The sequence below is a fragment of the Tinamus guttatus genome, unplaced genomic scaffold (genome assembly GCF_059628265.1).
Source record: "Tinamus guttatus ecotype Peru unplaced genomic scaffold, ASM5962826v1 Tinamus_guttatus_pri_ptg000125l, whole genome shotgun sequence".
Lineage (NCBI taxonomy): Eukaryota > Metazoa > Chordata > Aves > Tinamiformes > Tinamidae > Tinamus > Tinamus guttatus.
The window spans coordinates 1,342,037-1,369,226 of NW_028288659.1; the positions used below are offsets into that span (position 1 = coordinate 1,342,037).

At 46.0% G+C, this 27,190-nt stretch overlaps 1 protein-coding gene across 1 annotated transcript in view; it reads left to right on the forward strand.

Annotated features, from left to right (window-relative positions):
* TMTC1 (transmembrane O-mannosyltransferase targeting cadherins 1) overlaps window positions 1-27,190 on the forward strand; it is a 130,628-nt gene that overhangs the window by 82,230 nt on the left and 21,208 nt on the right. Inside the window, exons 10-11 of the mRNA XM_088521558.1 lie at window positions 9,933-10,097; window positions 16,966-17,079. Of these exons, the coding sequence (XP_088377684.1) occupies window positions 9,933-10,097; window positions 16,966-17,079 (279 nt within the window). The remainder of the gene's footprint in view (window positions 1-9,932; window positions 10,098-16,965; window positions 17,080-27,190) is intronic.

The window sequence follows — 27,190 nt, forward strand, 5'->3', positions numbered from 1 at the left end:
GTTGCTGAGCTTTCCCACTCTGTTAGGTGGCTGGTGAAAACAAAGACGACAGTATTGGTATCTTTAAGGTCTGCTGACTTAAGACGTGGAACATGCACGTGGCTTCCTGCCTGTGCGCTATTGACTGCATCCGTGTTTAGGAGTGACAGTTTTGCAGTTAGTGAAGGGTATGAGGAAAACCCATCCGCTCCTCCAGCTCTCAGACTTTCCCCCCAAAATTTCTGTTGTTTTTAAAGCCTCTAGCAATTGTGTCTTCAAAGCTGCGTGCTTCCAGTTGTTTTTATTGGAAATGCAGCTTCAAAGTGTTATTTTTGACATCTCTGCTGTATCCAGACCTGAGACAGAAGTGGCTGTTATATTCATCAAGGACGTGCCAGGCAACTGCCCATTTTTTTTCTAGCCAGGAATGTGATTTCCTGCTTGGCTTCCTCAGGTGGGAAGACCCATTCCTACCTGCAGCTGGGGAGCCACCTCCTACCCTCTCCAGTGAGAGCTGCACTTGTGCAGCTGTGAACAAGGCAGAGTCCTAAATTCCACCTTGCATTGCTTTATGGTGACTGAAACCATACCTTTATTTAACAGCGTTTAAATCGAATTCCTCAGAAAAGGCAAGCCCCCAAGCCCTAGCGAAAAAGCTCTTGTAGGCCACCTTTTGCAAAGCCTTTTGCCTATTCTTAATGTCATTTATATAGGCACTGTCACAAAACGACTGCCTGCAGCAGTAAAGCTCAGGCTGAGTAGCAGTTGTTACATTTATTGCTCCCTTCTTATGCGGTTCAGCTCTACCCCAGTGCTCTGTTATATACTGACTTGCGTTTTGGATCAAGTCCTACTGACTCTATTCACATCACGAGCCCTGCTCACGTTTGAGAAGAAGCCTGAAAGTGAGTGAAAGCTGTCGCCCCGTTTTGCAAATGAAACCCACAACTAATGGATCCTGCATCATTTCAAATTAACTTGGGATTCAGATTGCTTTAAATTCATGTAACAGAAAATGAGGAGACACATGAAAGCGCAAAGCTATTAAGGAAACAGGCGGCTGAACGCAGGGCTGCGTTGAGTGGTTGCGTTTCTGAATCTCAGAACAACAACTGCGGAAAATACTTCAGCTGTCAGCAGTTCCCCGTCCTCCTCCAGATGAGACTGCTGATAAAATGAGAGGAGGGGCAGTGAAGAAGAAAAAAGGATATGTGTGCCCACAGAAAATTAATCAGCGTTAACACGTGTGCATATAGTTCATATAATGCTCTTCAGCTGCCTGAGGGCTTTGCAAATGCATGACCTACACAGTAGCTAATTGGCTAATAGCTAATTAGCTCCTTTCTCTCAGATAGGGAAACTGAGGCAACGAGAAGCAATGAGGTTCTTACTGCTCTGGAGAAACGATTTCTGTGGGGTAGGTGTGGGTCAGAGCCCCTCGGTCTCGTTGTGTGCTCAGGCCACGCGTGTCCTGCCTGGCAGGGCTGCGTTTTGCCCTTCCCTGGCTAGTGGGCAGCTGGGAGAGGGAAAAGGAGTCCGGCCCATGGGCTGCTCCCACACAGCCCTGCCGGGGGGGTGGCTGGAGCACCGAGCTCTTGGTGCAGAGGGTTGCTAAACCATGAGCTCTCCTTATGACCTCTGAGTTCAACATAACACGTGGCGCGGGCTTTTTTGAGCATTCATCACTGTTAGTTCCTATCCTAAAATATTAGTCTTTTATCAGCCTGTGTGGCTGTTAGGTTGCACGTACTGCAGATGTGGGTCACAGCATGGAGTCCTGATTGAGTTTTGCTCAGTAGTTACCTGGGCAAAATGTCAAGCGTTTTGTTTTCCAGAGAAGGTAAGTGAGGACCCAAGGATTTATGTAGAAGATGTTGTAAATGGGAAGGAACAAGAAATGAGCCTTTGCTCAGTGTCTAATTATATGTCTGGGTCAGCCTTTCTGGAAGCTGATGTGCGTTTGGAACAAACCCTCCTCTGTCTGAAGCTGTGCCTCAGGGGACTGGATGTAAGCTAAGTCAAAGTGGTTGAATATTTCCTCTAATTGGCTTTGGCTAAACAGAAATGTTTGTAGAAAATATTTCTTGTATTTAGTTTTCTTTTGGGGGTTTCAAGGATAGTTAATCTCTTAATTATCTCTTATCTCTTTTCAAAGGTAGTTAATTTTTTTGTCTTTTTTTTATTTAATTTTTGTTGTTGATTCCAAAGAGGAGAAAACTTATTCCATGGAAGGGGTGGAGGTGTGAAATATGTATCTTGGGAGGGGTGAGCAGGATAGAGCTCCATGGGGCTGCAGTGTTCCAAAGAGTCATTGAAATAAATAGCTGGATCAGCAAAAAGATCCAAACCATGGGATGTTTTTCTCCCTTTGAAAGCTAGGTGTAATTATAAGTACTAGCTATTTGATAATACTGCTCAGAACACCCCAGATACCCTAGGGGCTTTTGTTTGCTTGCTTTTAATGTAGAACAGCCCTGTGTGTCCAGTTACTTTAAGCCATGAGTGATTTGGCTGACCTTAAATGTGTTGTCCCTCGCATGGTAAAACTGGACAGGCAATGCCAACCTCCTGGTGCTTCCCGTGGTCCAGCCACAGTTTGTCTGCGCCACTGTCACCAGCAGAGCCAGGGCTGCTCTTTAACTCATTGGACTGAACCTTCTCTAGGTGAGCGATTTCTAGGCTTTCCTCATCTTTTATAACAACTCTGGTATCAGTGGACCCTGCCTGGGCCACGCTCTTGTAGTTGGGTGCCATAAGTTGTTTCCACAACCAAAACATTGCTGTGTGGTTTATTTTTGACATGGAGAACCACCTTGCTTAAAGCAGTAGGCAACCCCTGCATGATCTTTATAGCTATCTCATTGCGGTACGTATTGCAGTCATGGAGAGTGCACAGTTATTTTTTTCCTAGATGAGAAAATTAGGGGTTGCTGTCATTCTTTTTTCACCAGCTCCTCACTTTCTCCAACCCTTGACTTTGCCAGAAGTTGATGTTGGATCTCTAATCTTTAGTACCGAGGGATGAGATCCTATTTTATGCAGTGTGATTTTTTGCCCAGCGTCTGTCTTAAAAACCTCAAGAAAGTTAGAATCTGGAAAAAAAAAAAGTCTTATTTTTTTCAAGAAGTTCATATAATCATGTTAAAACTTTTCATAAGCCATAAAAAAATTGGGAACATGTAAATTTTTTTGCCTTTATGTGGAGCAGGTTTTTGATTCTTCGTGGCAATGTGTTCAGTCCAATTAGTGCAATTCCATATGTTATTAACTTTTGTAATTGGGGGAAAAAAAAAGAAGGAACCTGATGGATAATAGAATTTTGGAATTTTCATGAATGCAAATACCCCTGAGCAGAAGTCCCCTTTACTTCTGAGGCAGCCAGTTGAGGATGGGGCTTAGCTGGTTCTTCTCTCCTCTGGGAGCACGTTTTTTGCTCCCCATTTTCTTCCTTTTCTCCGAGATTAATTATGTGATGTTAAGTATTTTCAAGGCCTCCTCAGCCGTATCGAACACTTCAGAGAAGTCAAAGCAGCCATCCCCTGTTAATGCAAGCAAGAAGTGCTGGGAGGCTAGTGGCAGATATTTTGGCACAAGGCGATAGAGGTGTAGGAATAAAAGACGAAGCAATTCTGCAAAGTTGAAAAAGATTAGCTCGTGGTGTGTTTGGTCTACACTGTGGCCTTGGGTTATTTTAACTAGGTTTAAAATGTGCTTTTGAAAAGCAAGCTGCATTTTGGCCATGTTCAATTGATTCAGGAAAAGTGTACATTTGTGTTGATTATGAGCATCCTGGATTTCTGATTTCATTGTGATAGATTAGGTTAAAGGAAAAAAACAAATGCATTTATCGTGCTCTTGAAAATAATACAGCTGTGTAAGAATACTGCTTTCGAAAATTAATAAGTTAATATCATCTTGTGGAAATAATCTGCTTGGCCATGTTAATTTAAAGAGGAATTCTCATGTACAGGATAATATGGTTCCCTTAAGAAAATGCCTTGTGAAATTTAATAGAAAATGATTTCTTACATGAAGTTTTTGGATATAGAACTGAATGGAAAATTATACACCTACTGTAGAATTCCATAAGTCATAGTATTTTAATTAAAACTAAGTTATATAGACATTTCCCTATTAAAGTATATAACGTTTTAGGAAATTTCAGTGGAATCCCTGTGGAATTATATGGGATTTTTCCTTTATTAGCAATGTTTTCTTTCTGAAATGTGTACAGTAATCAAAAGCGAGAAAGGATTTGTATTACCTGGAAGTATTTCAGGCAGGAATCCGTTCAAAGCGAAGTCTTGGACTCAAAGGCTGTAACGAAGTGAATTCTTTCATCACATGACTTACATTGGAAGGGAGCAAAGGAAAGTGTGTCCAAATGTCAAATCGCCATTTGAAGGTTAGCTAAATCATTCATCCCTAGTCCATATTTTCTCTCTAATAAGGAATCAAAGGCTCCCTGGATTTTCTCTGATTACATTGTGTTTTGCATAGAGGGGCACATTGCTTGTGGATGTAAATCACTTTGATGACTTAACCGATCATGTCAGCCTGTCTTTAATATAGACCTGCATAGCTTTTAATTTAGAGCAGAGGACAAACGAACACTACCCCAGAGGTACCCTTCAAATTAGATATATTCTGCCCGTTAATGGTTCTCTCTGCATTTGCAGACCAGTAAAAGGCCTCTTGGTTCTGGTGGAAATTAGATGTTTATTCAGCAGACCCATGGAAGGTAAAGCATGCTTGCTGCCCACTACTTTGTTACTACGCGGGCATTTCTAAGCCATGGGGCTTCTTTGTCATCCCGGGGCTCTATGCTGCCTGCTGACCACTGAATCCCGATGTCTTTGAAAACCTGAACGTCAGGCCAAGTGCTCCTTTTGCAATCAGTTACCCTCCATTAGAGCAGTGCAAGCAGAGCCACTTAGCTCATCAGGGATAATCTGCCCAGAAAGCTTTTCCCCTGCAGCAGGAGCCCTGCCTGCCAGCTTCATTGCAGGTGACCGTGGCTCAGCTTTGATCCCGAGGGCTGCATGTGTTGCTCCTGGTGCCCTGCGTGTGGGCCTGGGCCTGGGAAGCTTGTGGGGGCCTTCAGAAAGAGGCGGAGGAGGGGACGGTTGTGCTCCCCGTTAAGAGTCTGGCAGCAGATTCGCAAAGTGCCTCTCCCCGAAGGGCAGCAGCAGCAAAGTTTGCGCTGACGTGATGCATGCAGGGGTTAAATGTGCCTCAGAGCGGCTTGAAAGTAAGGGTTAGCTTTACAAGGGGAAGGGGAGTCGTTCTTAAATAAGTGCTGGAAATCAAGAGCAAGGTTTGCAGCGCAGAAAGAGCCTCCGGGGCGAAATGTCAAAGCCTGGAGTGTTTTCTGGTCTCAGTATAGTTTTGAGATAATCTCTTTTGTTGCATTAACAGCCCCTAAACGAGGCAGTATTTCTTTCACGCTTTGACAGGCTGCTTTCAGACAGCTTTTTTCCTGCCTGATATGCATGCATCTAGGCTCTTATCTTGATTGAGCCGGCTGAAATCTGGAGTAACTGCTTTGAAAACAGTGGATTTACTCCAAGTTTGTCTGCATGCAATTGAGATTAGGCCTGTTCGAAAAGAAAAGCGAAAAAAAGAAAATGACTTGACAAGTTTTGACATCCTCCAAATAACCATTAAAAAACCGAAGGAGGGCAGCTTTTTTGCGGAGTTGCTGTCACCCTTTTTTAACTCCTTGGTTTACAACCTTACCTGAGTTGATAAGAAATAGCTAGTACTGCTGTGCAGTGAGCAGGGCAGTTGCTGTGGAGCACTGTGAGGGCTGGGAAGCAGCTTGAGCAGCACCTCCAAATTAAAGCTCTTGGTCTGCTCTGCCCGCACACTTCCATTGGGAGGGAGCGGTAGTTTGCAAAATCCCAACTTGCAAAATGCTAAAAACCACTTCAGTTTTAAGGAGGCTGCTTCAGCAGTAGATCCCTAAGCACTTTTCTGAGGAGGTAAGATGGTTGGGGGCGTAGGCATGTGGGCAGGTTGCTGTATCAGAACATCCTGATAGTCAGGGGCTGCAGCAACAACCATAGCATGTTTTAGACGAGACACCGTCACCAAATGCAGCAAAGCCTCTTTTAACTTTTAATGAAAAATGAGAAGCCTGATCCAAGCAGGGAGAGAGGAAGCGTGTTTAAGCATCAGTAGAATCTTTGGCTTGTGAAAGGAGGCATAATGGCCAAAGACAAGGCTGAATTTGTGGTCTAATTACTGAAGCAGTATTTGCAAATATATCTGCTGCCTGGTTCTCGTTTTGAGAGTCTTGTTTTAATGCAGAGTACTCCATGGGAAATGGAGACTTTGTGCCACCTCGTTCCCATCTGTTTGTGCCTCCTCTCACTTCGCTTGCTTGCAGGTGGAATTATATTAACAAACTGCGGGGATTATAGATGAAAATTCATCATTCCCCAGCTCTGTATGTGAGCGCTCTGCTAGAAATATTTGTATACGGGGTGCAGAGTTCGCCTACCAAGCACAGTCTCAGCCTTCATTGTAATTCAGGACATTCCTAAGGTACCGCTTTATTACAGTAGTCAAAAACTCGAGAAATCATGAAAGTATCGGCCTGTCGGTCCGTGTGCCAAGCAGGAAGCTTTTGTGTGAGCTCTCCTGCAGGGTCATTGACTTTCTGCCAAGGCTGCTGCTGCGGCTACGGAGCGGTCTCGTCGTGAGCCCACGGAAAGGCTGTTAACTTGTTAAACTGTCTGCCTGGTCCTTGGGTCCTGCTTCGCAGCTGATCCTGGGGCCAAATGGCCACGGATTTTTCACAGTGGGAAACAGTTGCTGCAGCAGGCTGTTGCTTATTCCACAAAAGAAAAGAATATCTAGCAGTTTTACAGTAATCTAGTAGAAAGTGGATTTCAAAGAAAACAGAAGTGGTAGTGGGCTGGGGACTTTGCTTGTTTTCCATTTTGGCTGTGAAGTATTTTAGAAAAGCCTGTGCTTTGCACGGCATTATAGTGGCCTGCAGAAGAGCCTGCTAAGAGAGATGACCTCCTCCGCTCCCTAGGAAGAGCTCGAGTCAACCAGCCCTCCCAAGCCACAACCCTACAGCCACGGAGGCACCGGCTGGTAGCCCCAAAGGTGCCCAGACTGGAGTTCATGGAGTAAATCGTTTAGGTGGAAACTGGCTCTTTGATGAAAGGTGCTTTTGAGTCGTTTCTATTTTTTCTTAAACACATGTGAAAACAGCTGTTCTCTTAGCAGGCAGCTCTGAGGTTTAGTATAGAATGGAGTCCCCCAGCACGCGTAGAAGAAGGGTTGATGCATTTGAAACGTTCCTCCGTGTATTTGGAGGTAATGACAGGGCCATGGCAGAGCTAACCACATAGTAAGTGTCTTTAGACACTGGCTAAGTTCCTTTGATGAGGTAAATGCAATCTCACCTGTACACGTCCTACCCACTCAGTTGTGCCTGGGCTGCTACAGGCTTGCCAAAACTCAGGGAAGCTTCAAACAGTTTCCTGTATTTGAAGCTCTGTGAGGTCTGGAGCAAGTGAAATGCAAAGAATTTGTTTCCTCTGGTGGAGCACTGCAGGGTCTGTGATGGTAGAAGTTCTTACTGACGTTTTCCTTGCCGTTTTCTGGGGTTCCCCAGCTGTTGTGGCAGTCACCTGTGTGGAGAGATGGGACATCCTCCCTGGCCATCCCTCAGTACAGCCCGGCTGGGGTGCTCCTCTGCCTCCCCACTTACTGCTGGGATAGTATGGGAATTTCATTATCCGGAAGTCTTCCACCCTCTGACAGAAATGGTTGAAAACTTACTGCGATTGAATATGCAGGTGGGCACATCCACACACAGCAGGGTGTCATCAGCCTCTTCCCCTGAAGAAAGCAGGTAAAATTTGCAGGTTCTCTTCTTCCCATTTCCCTCCGCCAGTGACAGAATTCCCACCTACACTGTTCGTGGGATTTGTAATCCCTGTTTGTCCAGGTCAAGTGAATGTCAGGGCAGATTTCCATTGCAGCGACTCCATTATAACAAGAGTGGTGCTTTATTGTTTCCCAATTGTATGGTTTCAATATTGAAGTTAATTCCTGTACCAGGAGCATTTCATCTAGTGTGAAGCAAGTGGGTTGTAGGCTATGAGGGAGTATGGAATTAGGGGAACATGAAACCAGAGTAGTAACATTTTTTGGTGGATGCACAACACACTGGTATGAATGCTTCTGTGTTTTGTTCTGCGTAGAGTCCATTTGCCTGACTCCATCAGAACAGAAGCGAGTCTCGCAGCGGTGCAGAAGCGGCTCGCTGCAGTCAGTCTGGGGGAGCTGCAGAGAGTCTGTGGCACCGAAGTCGTGCACATGCACACGCTCTCCCGGCAGCTGGGGACACGGGAGTGCACAGAGTGGTGCTGGAGTCCTTGGTCTGGGAAAGCCCTGCAGACAGGAATGTCGCCCCTTCACGTCTGCCAGTGAGAGGGTTTAAATAACCCTGTTGTAAAAGAAGCCTTGCAAAGGGATGCAGCTGTACCTGGCACCTCTGCTGGCATGTCCCTTGCAAGATGATACGGCCTTGTCTTTCCCTACCTCTTTTTCATCATCAGTGACAGGAAATTATTGTCTGAAGTTTGAAGACAAATTTAGGCTGTATCTGAAAATAAAAGTGTTTACCTACCTTCCATTTACTGATCCGTCTCTTCTTCCCTTTCTTTCTGTGCACTCCATAGCATGGGTACATTAACTCTGTCGTACTTAGCTTATAAGTGATGTGCAGCTACGGCTCCGTCCTCATTTTGTCCCATTTGCCTCCAGCAAAACTTCCTAAAGTGTAAGCCGTGCTTCAGCTCGGTCCTTTTAGCATTGCTCCTTAATCTTAAACTTTTGCAGTGGCTGGATGAGCTGTAATGCAGCAGTGGCTGTGCCGGACAGGCATGTTGAGCAGGGCTGCTAAGGCAGAAGTTGCCCAGGGCTGGGGCAGCGTTGGGTGTAAATACCAAGGTACTAACGTTTGCCTTGTTTTGTTTTCTGGCCACATGGACCATTCCCTTTGAAAAGGCCTGTCCTTAAAAACTGAAGGTGTGGGGGGCTTCCTTTGAAAACTTTGTGTTAGAGCAATCAAATGATGTTTATGTCAGGTAATTAACTCCAAGGGAAGGATTGAATTGCTGAAAGGCAAAATAACAGAGTGAAAACAGTCTGCAGGTTTTTTTGAGGCATTTCTTATTGGAAAGGGAGTGCTTATTACCGAGATTAGCTTTTCAGAGGATTTAAAGCAGAGTTCAATAGCTATAAAAAGGGTGGCTTGTTTGGCACCAGCATCAATTTGTAGCTTTAAATGCCTGCTTGCAATTAATGTAGGTGCAATAAACATGCGTGCAAAAGAATTTATGGAGAACAAAACGACACTATGTGAGTTCTGAAAAAGGGAGGAAAATACCGAAAAAGCTTTGAATGAGCCCTCGAAGTGATGTTTTCCCTGGATTGTCCCCTCTGTCCGTACTTGCCTAGCGTCCCGCGTGGGCAGCACAGGCACTGCCCGGTGCCAGGCGGCCGTGCACCAGCACGGAGCACCTGGAGGCTCGGGATGGCAGCGGGATGTTCCCCGCTCAGCACCCCGAGCACTGCGCCCCGGTGCTGTCCGGCGTGTGCTGCTTTAGCACCGCTGAATATTACTGCTTCTAGCTTCCTGCTGGAAAGGCGGCTGCCGTGCACGCAGCAGAGCGTGAGCTGCCATCCTGGTACTGCCTGGTAGGATGTACGCCCCTGCACTTTGTGGCATCTGGGTATATCATTTAGATTAATTTGGAAATTGCGGAGTGACTTGAGGAAAAATGCTGTTGAGTTTATTACCCCGGGAAATATAATTAGTCCCCCCCCCAAATGTAATTGCTAAATAAATAAAAAACTGAATTTGTCCAGAATGACCAGAATAACTTTTTGTCGCCTTTCCTTTTTTGTTTTTTTTTTCCCTCCAGTATGGGGTACTGCATTCTTTTTGTCCATGGCCTAAGAAAGCTCTCTGCATGGTTGGATAAATGGAGAATTACTCTTCCGACTCTCTTTGCTTTGCTGCTGCTGCTATTCTCTTGGAAGACCGTGAGACAGAATGAAATCTGGTTGTCGAGAGAATCCCTCTTCAGGTATGAGTGACCACAGTGACCGCTCTCATTTTTTCTCTTGTTTAAAATAAGCTGCACTGGTTTGTTATGCGGAATAAATACTTTACGTTAGCAATAGGAGTAATCCTGCTGTTAACGTGTTGTTGTGATTAGCATTTGGATTATTAAGAAATAACACCTACTTTCTGCCTTCTGAAGCAATTGTGCAAAACCTGGAATAGCACTTTATGTGCCTTGATTCTGGCTATAGCATTTTTAAGACGCTCTGTTTTTAAGTAACTTCAGCCCTGTCGATTCACCAATAATGTAACGCTTTCCCCATATTAAAGACGCAGCAGAGTTTCACTGCAGCTCTGCAGAACACTGTAGTAACACCATGGAGCATATTGAATTTTCCTTAGCGATGCTCTTAATGGCAAAAATGAAATGCCATGAGGTGCCCAACTTAATGTGCCATATTTCATTTTATTTGATTACTCTTTGCCAAACAGCTCTCTTTGCAAGCTCATTTATATATTTTTGCATTGACGCAGATCGTTTCGCTTTCTGTTTTGCTAGCAAGCACATTGCATTTGCCTCCAGCTGCTTTCAGCAGTTGTCTAGTTGTGAGGTGATTGCAGCAACACAGGTGATCGCACACCGGTTGCTCAGCTCTTATTTTCTAAGCTATTGGCCAGAGCAAAGTTTAATTTACTCGGCACTAAAGAGTATGAAATTACTTTTCATAGGCACCTTCAGTCTTTGGGATGTGCTGTTGAAGTGGCTGGAGCTCTGGTAGTGGGATTTGTTTGGAAAACCTGGAAAAAGGGTTTCTTGCGTCTGGCGTGATTCACTGCCTGCCCGCTGCAGCGGTGTTTGCTCTTTAACCCGTGGCAGCCATGGTGGCTGCTGCTCCTGGCTTGCCCTGTGCTCGCTTTGAAGAAAAGAGCTGGAAAGGAGCCATTCAGGAGAAAGCAGGATGGCCTTCCAAGCTGGAAAGCTCTTTAGGAAGCGGGGTGGGAGGATGGCAGTTCCACACGCCCCGTTGCAGCATCCCCTGGTGCTGCATTGCGTGGGGCTCTGGTCACCTGCATGAAGGTGAAGCTGAAGTGGAGCAGATGGAAGGAGCTGCGGCTGCTGAGGAGCACTCCTGGGGTGACAGCGGCTACAGCAGGGCCTGTCACGGGTCAAAAAGTCACTGGAGCTGGATGTGACCAGCCTTGTTTCCATCCTGCCTCTGTTCCACGTTGGTTGGACATCTGCGAAGCAGATGAACGTGAGGCCGGAGAGCGAAACCTTCCTGCTCGCAGCCCCCGTCCCGCCGCAGGTGGCTGCGGCTCCCTCTGGCCCCGTCTGGCCCTGCTGCCATGAGCAGGGAGGCCGGGGAGATGTGGGGGCCTCCTGGGGCACAGGGATTTGCTCTGACTTTTTGAGAAGAATGTGAGAAGGTGGGTGAGCTCCTGCGTCGCTCCCGAGAGTGACGAGCAGCAGATGCCAAGAGAAGTCACACAAGAACAGGGCAAGTAGGGATGTGACCCTCCTGTCCTCTAACCTGTAGTTTAATCTGGAGTTACTTGCTATTTATTTGCTTATTTATTTTGGATTTATCAACCACGGGTGGACTTCCCTTCCATTGCTGTCTCTGACTACCTTTTTTCAGTCTATTTTTAGTTTTGGCATCCTGCGCTCTGCATTCCGCCATTAAATTACAGAGCAGGCAAAATAAGACTTCCCTTTCTTTGCATGTTGTGAGCCCTCTGCCTCGTGAGCTTGTTTAGCATCCCCGGCTCCTGGGATTTGCCATTCCCTTTGGTGGTTTGACTGGCCAGGGAATGGCCATCAGCTTGTCACGTTTCCTGTCCCTGTTGGGCTTTTGTACTCCAGACTCTCCCCCAAGCCCTTGCCCAGAGCTGCCTCTTCTTTGCCAGTTTGAATCTCCAGATTGTTTTGCATTCGTGGTCCTTTTTTTTTTTTTTTTTTTTTTGTCACTCTTGTCTGTACCCTCTCAAACTTTGATCTGTCCTTTTGGTAAAGGGGACCAGAATCACATGCACATTTCAAGAGATTTCCGCAGAAAAGTGTTGTCTGTTTTGCCTTCTACTCTTTTCCTAGTAATTCTGAACCTCCCACTTGCCTATTCTGACCACTCTGAGCACTGAGCAGTGTTTTCACAGAGCTTTCGACAATAATTCCAATATGTTTATCTTCAGTGGAAATGTCTGGTTTGCAGACATCATTCCCTCTGCAGATGTAGAGTGCACATTTTCACTGATACACGGATGTATCAGAATTGAATTTCGTGGGCCAGCCTTCATTACCCTGGAATCCTTTTTGAAAGAGAGGCTCCAGGGTGGGTGTATCCTTCAGTTCTTCTGCAGTGAGCACCCCTCTGGTACACATAGTCTGACAAATAATTTAGCTTTTCTGCGGTGGCCTTTTTTTCTTTAAGCACTTCTTTTAGACCTCCTTCGTTTATTGGCCTTAGGGGATCTTTGGCAGGTTTCCTCTGTCTGATGTATTTTATTATTAGCTTTGTCTTCAGCGAGTCGTTCCTCAAATCTCCTTTGCTCTGCCTGATTAAGGTTTATGTTTAACTTGCCAAAGATTATGTTCGTTTCTGCTTTCCTTCCTTAGCTGTGACTTTCCCTTTTTAAACAGCGTTCTTCATTTCCCTTCACCTCCTTTACCGTGCTTTTAAAACACTTTGTCCTTCTTGCTGTCCTTCTAAAATTTTCTTTGGTGGGCAGTATGCATCTAGTGTGAGTCTTTAATGTGGTTGGGCTGTTCTTGGTGGTGGTTGGGAAACGCAAAAGGAGACAGGTAGAGCAAGAAGGTAACGCAGTGCCAGGAGTGGGAGATTTCCTCTCCGGGCAGGAGTAGGAGGATCTACATAGGATGCTGTGGAGAGGAGGAAAGTGGGGAGAAGTGGATGGAGAAGCTATGAATTAGAAGGGACGGAGCAGGAGGAGGAGATAAGAAATGGCAAAGAAATATGGGAGGAAATAATAAGGAAACCCAGAACAAATCTGTAAGGGGGAAAGGAGACATAAATCAACCTACTTGGTAGTCTCCATGTGTTTACTTTTTTTTTTTTTTAAGTGTGTATTAGGAAAATGTTAGTTCTTCCTTCTTTCTCTCCCCGGTTGCTGTTTTAACTAATGCTTTTGTCCTCCCCCTCTCAGTTTATTTCCTTATCAGCTACATTTCATTCCTGTATTTCCTTGCATGTATTTTTTTTCGGTGTTGATCTCTCTAGACTCCCCTGCCCGTGGCTGAGACCTGCTCTGTCACACACGGTTTTCCCACGCTGCTCCAGGAGACGTTTCCATACTCAGCATGTTGGCAGTTACAAATTTATTGTGGAGTATTTAAGGAACTGTCCTGCACAGCGAATACACAAGCCAGGAGGTTAGGCCCCACCATAATCAGTGTTAAAATCTCAAAGCAGGGGCTTGAGCAGGGGAACCAGAGAGAGGGCTGCGGGCTCAGCGCTGTATCCCATGTCCTGCCCTTTCCAAGGGCTGTGGAGCTGCCACATTTGGTCCTGCTCCGACAGGGTGTCTGAGTACTGCCCACATTTGTGACAGTAGCTGAAAGCAGAGTTGTAACCTGCAAAGGAACTGGGTGATTGTGGCGCTCTCTTAGTAGACTTCCTCCCCAAGCCAGGCTTGCAGACTTTAGTAATCTGCAAAAAAAAAAAAAAAAAAAAAAAAGGAAAAACAGGAAAAAAATACCCTGCAAAGACGGCACCTACTTTCTGTGTTCCCTTGTTAATTCTGAAAGCCAACTCAGCAGAGAAGAGCTTGACTTATTACATTTTGGGCATCTTCTATAGAATAGTTTAATAAGTTCCAACACTGATATCTTGGAAAGTCAGTACAAGGGTAGGAGGCCAAGGAAAGCAGTTGTTTGTGTCATTGAGAGAATAATTTGCTGTAGAGAACCGTTATTGGAACTAATGATTCCCAAAGCTGAGGAGATCCCATCAGTCTCCCAGGGCTCATATTGAGGCAGGAGTGGCCTCATTTCCTTGTAAACTGAGCTTTCTTTCATACAGAAATCACCAAAAATCAACAACCTCTCTGCCCCACACCAATCCCTTCACAGAGCAGAACCTGTGCGTAGGGACATAGCAGAGAGGATGCCTGGAGATTTTTCCCGTCTTAAGTGGATTTGAGTAATGATGACATTTGAGGTTGGAAGTGCCAGTGGTATTTTACTTCTCTGCATAATGACTGCTAGGCTTTTGCTTTTCCATGGAGAGGAAGTGTTACGTAAAATGGTTGGCATTTACTTTTCATTTCTGTCTCTGAGTGCTGTCATCGGAGTCCAGAGGGAAGGAAACGCTCCTGAGAAGTGACGTGCGTCCTCAGCTGGAGCGAGCTCGGCGCCGCGGCGTTGCGGAAGGGCACGTGTGTGCCGGGCTGGGCAGGGGGGAAACGGGAGGGCTTGGAAAAGCCTGTTGGAAAAACAGACGGAGGTTTTGAGAGGCTAGGGGCTTGCGGGAAGCAGGAATGGAAAGCCATTGTGTTCTGCATTGTTATTGGCGCTCCACCCTTTCCCGCTTGGCTTTCCTTATGGATATTTTTGCTTGCCCTGGCCATGAGCTAGCAGTGTGCTCAGCTGGTCAAGAATCAATTAGCTGAAGTGTTTACCTAAACCCTCCTAAAAATCCAGTGCTGTGTGTGCTGTTACAGCTGCTAGTGCAGATACTCCAAGCAGTTTACATCAGGCATTAATGTGTGTATTTGCAAAGTCAGACACAAATCCCCCATGAGAAGAATAAATAGGTCAGGGAATGTGACTGGAGTGGAGCAGGAGAGAGAGCATGTAAAAGCCCCAAACTGAAGCAATTTCTGTCTTTCCAGTGCCGCTGTCCACTGCCACAAAAGCACACAGAATGAAAGAAGAATCTTTATTAGCACATTTTTAATAAACGGGACTGGCGGGATTAATAACGTTCTACTTAAAGGGGTACTGTCAAAAATTAAAATATTTAAAAATATGCGTCTTCCTGTTAACGCTGAGTCTCATTGGGATTGTCATGCTTGTGCGTGTGTAGTGCTGCTCACCATTAACTCCGTTTGCTCTGTTTCAGCAGGGGCTACAACAGAGCCGACAGCTCGTTGCACATGGCTCTGAGAGAGCAGCAGCTCTGAGGCTGTGTCTGTGCCTATAACACGCTGCTGTAATGAAAGCCTTTCTGTACAAGAATTAATATTCCAGTAATGCCCAGAGCTTGCAAGTGTGTAGTTAATAGCTCCCAAGGCCAGTGGAAATTAACACAGCCGTAGCAGTCACACATTACTTGCTGCTGGTGCCGTATATCTTTGTGAAAACTAATAGAGAAAATCATTCTCTTAAGAATAGCATCAATTAAGTGATTTAATTCAGCGATTAGTCACAAAATGTCTTGTTCCTGCAGTGCTCCCAGTAAGCAACTTAGAAATACCTGGTGATTAGGAGGCCAAGTGCAAGGTATATTCCTAACCTGCGTGGGCCGGCGGTGGCCGTGGGCAGCCTCCTGCAAGCAGCCGTGAGCGACGCTCGATCCTGCTGGCTGCACATAACCAGGCAGATGCCATGGCTCTCTCCACACCCCCTCCTTTCTTTTTTTTCCAATGAAATCCCTGAAAAAGGTTTTCAGCAGCCGTGGCCATGCTCCTCTCCCTTGCCAGCCCCTTTGCGGTCCACGTTGCTCCACAAAGGCTCTGGGTGACCCTTCTCGGTTACCTTCTTCATTGCCCACCAAAGCTTAGTAGCAGAGGTAAACAAGGCAAGGCAAAAAACAGGAGAATTTCCTGGTGCCTGCAGTTCCTAGCTGAGGCAACGGGCTTGGAGGAAAGAAGGCAGCCGCTAGCAGGAACCTGCCCGTGCCCTGGGAACAAGCCATGGGGCTTCCTCTGGATTTGCAGAAACAAGCTCATGCAGACATATTTCCTATTACCCTGGAGAGTCCCTGTTTATATGCTGGAAAGTATTCCCCCGTTAAATGGAGCAGCAGCCTCCTGGGGTTCTTGCAGAGGAAATGTTTCCATGGTGTATGTGCTCCTGAGATTTTTTGTCTGTCTCTAGCTGCAGAACAGAATTTTCTCTAGCTTTGCAAGGCATAGCCTGCTTTCTGTGCTCTCAATTAAGTTATCAAGCATTTGCTAGTTCTTCTTCCTCCTTTTTTTTTTTTTCAAATTATTTTATGCCCTCATTAATTTCAAATACCCAGCTCAGTCTACATGGCTAGAAGGGCAAGAAGAGGGATGGAGTGGTCGTATAGCAACATGGCCACAGTCATATTTTGTAATGTGAGAGCATATGACTTGTAACTTAGGGTAAACTGGGACCAGAGACCCTGAAGAACCTCCTGGGTGTACTCTGCTCAGTGCGGGGCAGAAGCACTCACTCAGGGGTCAGAGTAAGCTATGCATCCCCTCTAGTGCCTGACACACATGGAAAAGATACCTTCTCCCCAAGATTTTCCTGAAGAACTTCATGATGCTCCAGTTCCAGCAGAGGCAGAGATAAGGGAGCTTGTTATGACTACATTTTTGAAAGCTGTACATGCTCGCCTTCTAGGTAGGAGGCTTTTTAGGGCCTTGCAGTTTAATCATCCAGACTTTGGTCACATCTGGTCACAGGAGGGGAGCAGAGGGTCTGTGGTGGTGAGAGCGGAGGTGAGCTGCCGCCCCGTGTTTGTGTCCCGCTGGGAGCACAAGGATAGCCAGTGCATTGCACAGCTGGCACGCGTGGGGCAAGCTGGGCTTTGTAACATTAGTTCTGTTAGCATGAGTGAACGACAGCTAATGAGCAGCAAATTTTTCTTTGGAGAGATCCAATGACCAGAAGAAGAAAGATCTCAGGGAGGAGGGGGTAACCTGCCTGGCTGACCTATTCCTGCTTCTGTTCCCATTTGCAGCTCAGGAGTGAAGACTCTACCCCATAACGCCAAGGTGCACTACAACTATGCCAATTTTCTGAAGGACCAGGGACGTAACGTTGAAGCGATCTACCACTACAAAACTGCTCTCAAGTAAGTTCTCTGAAGGCCTGGTCGTTCTCCAGCTGCGCTTTCCAGCCTGTGATTTATGCAGCTCCTCCTGGCACGGCACACGGCGACTTGCGTGCTCCTCGCTCCCTTGCTCCCAGCGCAGGTTTTGGAGGCTGGGAATGTTGTTTGGCTCGTATGTCATTAAATGAGGTAGCCTGGCTTCCCTCCAGCTCTGTGTGTGTGCATGTGCTTGTGTGCACACTTGAATATATGAGATAGAAGCGTTACTGTAGCTATGCACTGAGAAATGAAGGGTCGTTTATTTGGCTGAATGAATGCTGGTAAGCAGCAGGTAGTTGTCGTAAATGTATTTTCGGGTTCCTGGGCCATTTATCTTGGTAAGTTGTTAATGGTGCATGCCTGGAAAATGCCAATGCTGTAACCATCTAAAGCAGAGTAATAATAATAGTACTTACTACTTGTATTGAGGCTGCTGTCCACAGAGCTTTGCATGAACGCTAAGTAATTGATCCCGAAAATGCTCCTGTGTAGGAGCTGAATATATATCATTGCTGTAGTTCTGTAACAGAGGAAATGGAAGCAGAAAGGGGAAGGGCTCAAGGCTACGTGGTAAACTTGGGGCTAAGATCAGGCCCTGATGTGCAGCATCTCCTGGCCCAAGTGTCACGTATGACAGAGTGTGCTGTTCCATGATAGCTGTAGGTAGGGACCAAGCTTTTCTGTTGTGCTTCTGGGGCAGAGAGGAGGAGCTGGGGGTTGTGAACCTGCAAGATGCCCTCTCCTCCTTAGCTCGGTGTGTTCCCAGCCCTGCTGGCGGGAGAGGCAGCTCGCGGTGAGCTGGGCCCCCGCGGTTCCCCCGCAGCCGCCGTCCTGCTGCGTTATCGCTCCGTATCGGTCCCGTGGAGCTGGGAGAAGGGATGAGCCCTTCAGGTGAAGGAGCGCAAGAAAAGAGAGCAGCGGCGTGGGGCCAGCGCGAGAAAGCAGGAGTGAAGGGGACACAGAATATCAGGAAAAGAAAAGCAGATGTGGAAAGGACAGAAAAAGCAAAAAGTGGCTCTGACAGCTAGGCCAGAGTTTGGAACAAAATGGTGCAGCAAATACCAGTTGGAAATATTCCTTCCTGACGTACCTAGGAGGAAACTTCAGAAATTATATCCATGTTTGGTCCTCTGGCCAACTGACAGGATTATGCCCTTGGCTCTCGAGGGGCTCCTTAGTCACGCAGGTAAGCTGGGAGGAGAGTGAAATGGGTCAAAGTGCTTTTTAGCTTTTTTGAGCAGCATCCTGTTCTGTTTTCTCTTTCCTAAATGTACATTTAGGAAATGATTTAGGAAAACTTCCATCCAATTTGTTAATGTTTCCAGGAATGGAAAAACAGCACAACCATCAGTAAACTGTCCTAAAGGTTAATTACCCTGGCTCTTGAGAATGTCCTTTATTTTTAGTCTGATTTTGTTCAGCATCAACTTCCAGTCAGTTTGTTTATACCTTTAAATGCCACAATGATGAGCGCATTTTCAAAACCATTTTCCACACAGTGATCAGGCCCTCTCTTAGCCTGCTGTTTGACACAGAAAGTTGCTGGCATTTTCAGTGTTATCCAAGTTTTTGCAGTCCTCTAATCCCTCCTGTAACTCTGCTCCGAACCTTCCCCAGTTTACCAGAAAAGGTCACCGCAAGTTGAAAGAAAAGCGAATTTTATCCAAGCCTTATAGTGAACTTGTTAGTACATGGAGTATTTTATCAGCTTTCTACTCCTACTGGCAGAGCCTCTCCCGGTGCAAAGGGGATTCGCTAGCAAAAGATTTGCTCTTCTCTAACTCAGCATCCCCCTTTTACTATAGCGGTAGTGCTGTCTTCTGCTCTGCAGTGTTTCAGTTATGAATGCCTCCGTTTTGAGAGCTGATTGCAAACATTTCTGAAACTTGCTAGGTTACACAGTTTGTGCCTGCGATACTGTTTATAGAGCATCCAAAGTCAAGTCAGGGCTTTGAGTCGCCCAGAACTGAGTGCTTCCAGGTGGTCCATGTTCCCGTGGCACTGGGCCGTTTTGCAGTTGCTTCAGTCATTCCAGGATTACATGGCTCTTCCATAGAGCAAGCCTCTGGCTCTGGCACTGGAAACCAGTGTTACCTGGTCCCACCACCTCATCTCTGGGCTGTGCTTTCCCCATTTTTACCCTTTCTTTGCATCCCGATCACAGGCTGCTGGAGCCCATATAGCAAGTAATAAGTAGCAGGTAGAAAGTGCCCCACAGGTTCCTGTTGAGAAATGCATGCCAGACATTTCCCCCAGGCATTGGCCTTCTGAAATGTCTGGGTTTCGTACCTAGGCCTTAAAACGTGCATTAGGTGCCTATACATGCTGGCTATGAAGCAAAGGAGGAGGTGATGGATGTGGGTTAGGCAACGTACAAGACCCTTGGCTGATACTGCAGACAAAAAACAATTTTACACCCAGACTGTTCGCAGAGAGTCACAGATTTGAGCTTTTCAGTTGCTGCTCTGATTGAAGACTGGAGATTGAAGACTAATTAGACTGTGATTGGAAGGAAGGAAGTAGTGGCTGTAATACCCTGTATCATCGAAATCCCTTTGGGATATTTTTGGCCACCGGACTGACGTGCACACACAAGAACGACAGGGAAGCTGAAGGACCACTCTCTCCACGGGTTTCCATTGCTGAGGAGACCATCAGCAGCTCAGGTGCAAAAGGAAGAAGCCCCCTGACATTGCCCCGGGGTGGCACCGCCAGGCACAGGCTGCCTTGGTAGATCAGCGCTCCCCGCACCGCGGGCCGTGTGAGTTAATCCAGAGGGGCAGCAGCCAGGCGGCAGCACCGTGAGAAGTAGGGGGGACCAAAATGCTGCATCTGCCTAGTGCACGTTAAGGAGCAGGAGGGCAGATCTATAAGGAATTAATAATGACAGGGAGTCGATAAAGCAGTGGGCTGCTGCCACAGCCCCCCGTGAGCCACTGGGAGGTAGGAGAGGGAGAGCCCCTTGCCCAGTACCTGCTCGGTCTGAGGCGCGCGGCTGATGGCTCGTTAATCATTTCAGCTTGCCTCTGAAGCTTGTGCCAAATTGTAACGTGGGTCTGCTAGACCTCTGATGAATGAGTTTACCTGTTTGCTAAACAGAAGCGATCTTGTCAGTACATACTTGGCGGTTTTAACTGCTTGCAATTACCGTTCCACCAACATAATAACGCATTTCCACTTGCCGCTCGTCTGCCAAAAGTGTCAGTTGCCATGTGGCCGTGTAGTTAAGCAACCTCTTGCTCCAGGGAAGCAGGCAGGTGATACTAAAGCTGCAGTTCTGTGAAAAGACGTTGAAGCACGCGTAGCTTACACAGTGAAATAACAGCATTTGAGACTAGATCCCAGGAAGCCTGATCCTCAATGATTTAATCACTTGTTCCCATTGCCTGCATTTTGCAGGCAATATGGCCTGTGTTGGTGTATCTCCATTAACGTCACGGCAGATAAATGGTGGAGGAGAGGAATATGTTTCTTCTGAAAGTATAACTGCAGGGCAGGTTTCCATGGGGAACTCAGCAATTGATCTCGTGCACCACCGTTGATACGTTGCTGGTGTTTGAGAATAATTTCAGGTGGCCCTTTGGAAAATTCATTACTTACCCCAGCAGACGGCAACATCCTGACTTAGCCAGGTTTGGATAATTAGAGTGTAATCTAATTATGTTTTCTAAGAGTGGGGAAATGAAAAATGAAATGGAATGAAAAAGAGAGAACGTCATCATTTCGGTTGGAAGGGGGAGGAATGAATAGAAAAGAAAGTTCTCTGTGTGTATATATATGGGAACAAGCCTCTTCTGTATTCTGTATGTCAGGTTCATAAAAAAAATGGAATCACAGCCCCCTGGAGATGCAAAATGAGTTATCCATAAACCAGGTTTATGAACAGCTGGCATTCTGGAATTGTACTGATGGTTTGTAAACCTTTTAGCTTACTATCAGCAAAAGAATAAAAACACACTGCTGGATTAGACTGCCTAGGTGGTTTGTCTAACATATAGCAGTGACCCTGAAAGACACATACATATATATTTGCAAAAAATAAAGGCAACAAGTACTCTGAGATCTGATTTGACCATGACTACTCTGAAACCTTGCCTTAAAGTTCTTGCTGCTCCTGCTGCAAAGTTGCTGCAGTTGCTAGGGACTTCAGAGAACCTCCTGTTGCTTGAGATCAAATATTGCTAGTTTTATCTGAAATAAAGCTTATTTCAGCACCCTCATGTTTGTGAGTAAGAATATGAGATCATACAACCTTGCACAAATATGAAGAATATCTATGATGTGCTAATGAAGACCTTGTTGGTAGTAGGGATAGCTGCAAAGCTTTTGTGTTATTGTTTTTTCCTCCGCCACGTCCCCTTAGCTCTTATATTCGATTTTGCTGTTGAGCCTGTTTTTTTGCTGCTGAGGAATGTATATAAGCTGACATGCAGAGAGAGAAAACAGCAGAGCCTTAAAAACCATTTGACCAACAAATGGTTCTCTCTTTAATAACACTTCCAGCAATGAAAGGAAAAATATCACTTTCCCTGCTACAGATGAACTCATTCAAATTTTAATTCCCGAAATGCCTGCATCCTACTTTCTGTATTTCCGTGGCTGGCACTGCAGAAAACAGGTCTTAGACATGCCATTTTTGTTGCCAGGATCATGCTTCCCAGGAATCTCAGATCAATGGGAGCAAACAGAAGGTGGGTCTGAAGGAAGTTGCTAGATTTCTTGATGGAATTGGGTGAATAAATATAATCCTGTGCCATCCAAGCCGCATTTCTCTGCCGTGCAAAAAGATCAGTAGTTAAAATTTCATGTTTGCATTTTTAGACATAAAAATATATAGATTGACAGCTTGACTCTTAATTAAAAAGCATCAGTAGAATGTAGTCTGTAAGCTGGTAGTGGAGGAGAAAGTTATCTGGGTGAAGGCAGATATTATTATAACCATCAAATGATCCAGAATGGTTTTGTCATAACTGAATTACTTCTTTATAACTGTCTTTTTTTTTTTTTCCTTTCTAGTTATCAGCTCTCAAAAATGGCCTGGGATTGGGGGAGCTTTAAAAAGGAAAGTGCTGGAAAGAACGAAAGCAGCAAACTGGTCCAGGAGGGAGGGAACACCTCGGGCCGGGGCTGGAGCTGGAGCTGCTCCCTGGAGTGCTGCCCTTCCAAAGGCAGTGTCAGTTCACAAGGGTGGGATCTGGCTTTGACCACCAATGTAGGATTTGATAGTGTGTAGAGTACTGCAGAAGTACCTGCGATATGTAGTACTGTGAGTTTGTGAACGTAAATGCATCCTTCTGCATTTGAAGTGCGTGTGTATGTGCGCATCTGTATGTTCACAGTCACGTAGCTGCTTTGGGCTTTCCCTGCCAAACTCTGCTAACCCAGCAGAACAGGGAAGGGATCAGCTTGCCCGTTAGCGGGTCTGTGCAAAACTTCCATCCTCCCTTATGGTATCTGAGGGTGAAGGAAACCTCAGGGCTGCACATGGGAGCCCTTGGACTGGCTTTCCTTGTGGCTCCCGCCTGGCTCAGGCACTGCTGGCTGCATGGAAATGGGAAATACCGGCTTGTGACATCAAAAAGTGTCACAAGATTTTGTGTATGTATACACAGGACTCAAACACAGGCCAGATAAGAGCTGAAGAAGGAGCAAGTACAGCGAGTACCATATCCATATCTCTCACTGAAAAAATAGTGGTTCATAACATCAGTGCAATGGGTAGAAAAGTAGCAAGCTAGGCAGCTCTTTCTCCCCCACTGCACTTAGAAATATAACCCTAATGCCTATAAGGGAGGCTCAGGTTTCTCGCTAAGTTTTCCCACACACCTACCCACTGGGTTTTTATATATCTTAAATCAACAGTATCTGGGGTTGTTTAAATTTGGTTAAATTGCACTCTCCATGCAGTAAAAAAAATTGTGTTCGTATAGCCCTTTGTGTGTGCGTGTGTGTCTCTGTGTGTGCCTTGAAAATGCCTCTCAGCGTGGACTGCAGGTGGCCTTGAATACCATCTGTGATTTATTTCTGGAAAGAATTAAAATACCAGCACCGTTTGTTAGCCTGCTTTTACAGTGAGTCAAAAATGTGCGCTGCTGCTCTGCTGCGATTGCCAGCACTGCGTTTGCTCCCGAAGCCTTGAGTGCCCTTATGGCGCTTGGGTCGCTTAGGTCGGGCTCTTGAAGCAGTCCCTCTGCTTAGGCATTGATGAAGCGTCCTCAGAGAGACTAACACAACAGCCCGTGTTAGTGGATGTTGCAAACTCGAGAGAGTTTGTTTGTTGGGAACATCTTCCCACTGTGTTCCTCTAAACCACGCTCTGACAGTGGGCATTTGGCTCTCTCGTGTATGTGTGCGGTGGCTGTCCTGAAGTGAGATAAAATCACTGAGTGATTTAATAATATCAGGTGGTTGAAAAGGGTGCCCAATAATTTGAATTAGAGACTTAACAGACTCTAACACAGTGCGTGGGATAACAGCCAAGTTACCTCACCCTGTGTAATTTATTGTTGAAACTGTGCTCTACAAAACAGAAATCCCTGCCTGCTATTCCACCTTTGCTCAGTCGTTTTGTTTTGTATTGATCGAATACCAGTCAAGATCCAAGATTTTCTTTCCTTAAAATGAAACTGGTGTAAGTGGAGCCATGAGCCCTGGTGCCAAAGCAGGGCATATGTCATGTAACAGTAATAGAAAATGCGTATTCCTGCTGGGATGGACTGTTGTATAGCTCTCCTCTGGACAGCGGTATTCACAGGCAGGATCTCTTCCTACACTGAGGCTTCTACCTTGGAAGTAGGTCCTTTTACGCTCTCTTTTAGGATCTTGTTAAGTTTTCAAACACATCTTCTTGGTGGGGATTCCCAACAGCTGCAAGAATTACTGCTTATTAATCTTCCTGAGACACTGTGTCATCGTTCCCAATGTGTCTGCAGTGAAATAAATATACTTACTTCCTGGGGATTGATGCTAAAAATCTGGGCAGTAGAAGATGTTTCCCTAATGAAGCCACAAAGGTCCTGTTCTCTTCAGGTGAGAGGTCTGTCTTGATTTCACGTGGGCTACATAGATAGAAACTTGGGGTGTATTTAGCCAACGTTCAAGCCTACTTTTCATTTTGGACCAGCTTGAGCACTAAGTCCAATGCTCTGTTACCCTTTAAGGCATGACCAGGTACCACTAATTAATGTTGTCAAACAATAATAATCAGAGATTTGCCTTCTCCTATCCTTACCAAGGGGTGGCAGGGAAAAAAAAAAAAAAAAAGATTTCCAGTGAGCATCTCTCTCAGGAGAGGGTTAACTTGTGACTTTCCGTGAACCCTTGGCGGAAGAAGTTGAGGCATTCTGCTTGTCTCCAGACATTGGCATTGGGCCTTGGAGCAATTTGGGCAGTGCTGGAATGAGGCTGCTCTGGTTTATGTAGGAAGCTGAGGCAATCAGCGCAGAGATGGCTGTGACCAAAGCCCCATGGGGCTTGGCTGTGGCTTCCTGCTGGACCTGTGATCTCTGCGGGAGGACGGGCATGATTTTGTCCCATCTTCTTAGACAAGATATCTTCAGCTCGTGTTTGGCTGCCAAACTTGGCCCATAGACTCCTGAGTGCTGCTGTATTCCTCTAGTTCCTCTAGGCTCTACAGAGAGGCCTGAGCTGGTCTCTGTCTCTGCAAGTCAGGCATATTGTGCCATAATAGTCCTTTGTTGGATCCACGTGATTTTGGGGATTTTCAGGGTTTATACAGATCCCACATAAATTCTTTATGTGAGAGTGTAAGTAGGCAACCCAGCTCTGATAACCCCACGTTGCCTCAACATTGCAATATGAGAGTTCAGCAGGAGGGGTTTTAGCTTTTTATTTATGTTTAGCTTTTAACATAGTTAAACATGAAATCCTTTTTCTTTTTTTTTTCTTCGACTCTTAAATCCGCAGCTTTCACCTAGCCCGAGTTTGAAGATTTAATGAAAATTCATAAATTGTAATATTGCTTAATATGCCAGAGGCTTGTTTTTATAACGTCATGCTTCTGGATATGCCTTTTTTCACAAATGCCAGGCTTAAAGATTTCGTGTGGCTTTTCTCAATTTACAGATTATATGCAGCTCCCCTTTTCTTCCCGCTCGTGCCCTGTGGATGCTTCCTTTGGTATTAGGGTAGAGCAGGACCCAGGATGGTCTCTCCCTTCGGGGAGAGAGTTGCGATGCCACAAGCAGGAGAGAGGCCTTTCCGAGGAAGGCTCCGGCTCTACGACCAGCAGGTCTCCACATCACCTAGAGCAGCGTTTGGGCGTTGTGGGCACAGGAGTGTTCCCCAGGGGAATGACGGCTCCCAGAAACGCGTCAAGTCAGGTTTTATATCAGCCTCGCGTAGAGCTTTATGGAGAGCTTACGTAAACATGTGAAAATCAGCATGATGTAATATTAAATTCGGAAAATTGGATTGAAATGATGTCCTGGAGTAAATATAACGGGGCTGGTATGAAAATTTGGCACAGATGAAGCATTATTCATGTAGCGTTCCTGTAGCGTTTTGTTGGCAAAACGATGCCAGTAAAATACTACGGCATGTGTTGGCACGGGGCAAAACGTGTCTTAAAAACAAATTGCCATCCCGCCAGCAAGTAATTAGGCTCGTGTAATTAAGGCCTCACTCTTACGGCGCGTTTAAGGCGTCTGAAGTCAGTGTGTGCCTCGCAGGCCCCGGGCGTTGCAGCGGGATCCCACGAGCGCCGGGAGGATCAGGAGCTGCTGCAGGGAGGTGTCCCACAGGATAGGGGAGTGGGGAGACGGGGTCCATCGTGGGGGGGAATGGGGAGACGGGGTCCATCGTGGGCCTCTTCAGCCTCTCTTCTCCCTTTACCAGCGAGGAGGTTGCGCAGCCTGTTTTCTCATAGACACCCAGCGGTGATAATTAATCACAGCTGCCTCGGAGGTGAAAAGTTCCTTGCGAGTGCTAAGTTTAAATGCATTCCTTAATCAAAAATGCATTAAGGTAAAAAAGGAAAAAAAAAAGAAAGAAGTTGTAAAGTCATGCATGCCAGATCTTTGCTGTTGAGTAAGCTGCTGCTTTTTCCCTCTAGCAAGAATGGGTACACTTGGAGTCTCTTGGGATGTTGTATGAGGTGACGTGGGCAGCTTTTGCCTTCCATGCTGTGGCCTTTGGGTTAACCATGTCTGGAGCTGCTCTTCCCTCATGTCCCACATCAGAGAGCAGGCTCTGGCCTTCCTTGCCAAAACCCCTTTGGCCGTGTGGCTGTAGCAGGCCACGAGCGTCCCCGAATCGCGGTGCTCCAGGCGCTTCCCACGCGGCCTCGATGCCGGGGCGGCTGCGCGGCGCCCGTGGGACGCGGCCTCGAGGGGCGAGTTGTGGCACCAGTAGCGTTTGTCCCCTCAACACGTCGGGCACTGCATCAAGAGCTGCTCCTGAAGGCTGTGAACTGAGCTTGCCAGTGGCTGAAGTGGCTTCCCCATGTCAGAATTAAAAGAATTAAAGTGCTTGGGGTGCTATAACTTGTTTCCATGACAACAAATTCCCTCCTTTTCTCAGGATTTTTCTCATAGTATGGATATATTGCCAACAAGCAAACCCCTTAACTTTTTTTTTTTTTTTCCCTAAATTAGTGCTTCAGGTAGTAAGAGCATTAAGCTAAAACGAGACAGTAAATGGTCATCAGCATTTCGATGAGTGTGTGTTTTATGCCTCGTGTCTTCTTGTGCAACTGGAGATTTCTCGACTGAGCAAGTCAATACGGCTTTTGTTCAGTGGTGTTAGGGAGAGTTTTGCTAGCTTAAAAGAAGTGGGCATAATTACTAAGAGGGGTTTTGTGCAGTGTATACCTGTGGTAGTTAAAGGGAAACCTGCTGAGATTTATTCTGACAATCGCAGCAACAGCGCTGAAGGAATCATTTGAATTATTCATTGTGCAGCAAGGAAACGTCCCGCTTGTCTTCGCTTTAGAAATGAAAGCCCAGCCTGATTTAAATATACTTTTAAGGGTTGGATTTTTTTTTTATTTCTTAATTTGTGCCATTTCAGGACTTTCGTAGACGCCTGTGAAAGCAGATTCTTAAAGAAAATTCTTCTGATTTCTAAAATAGGG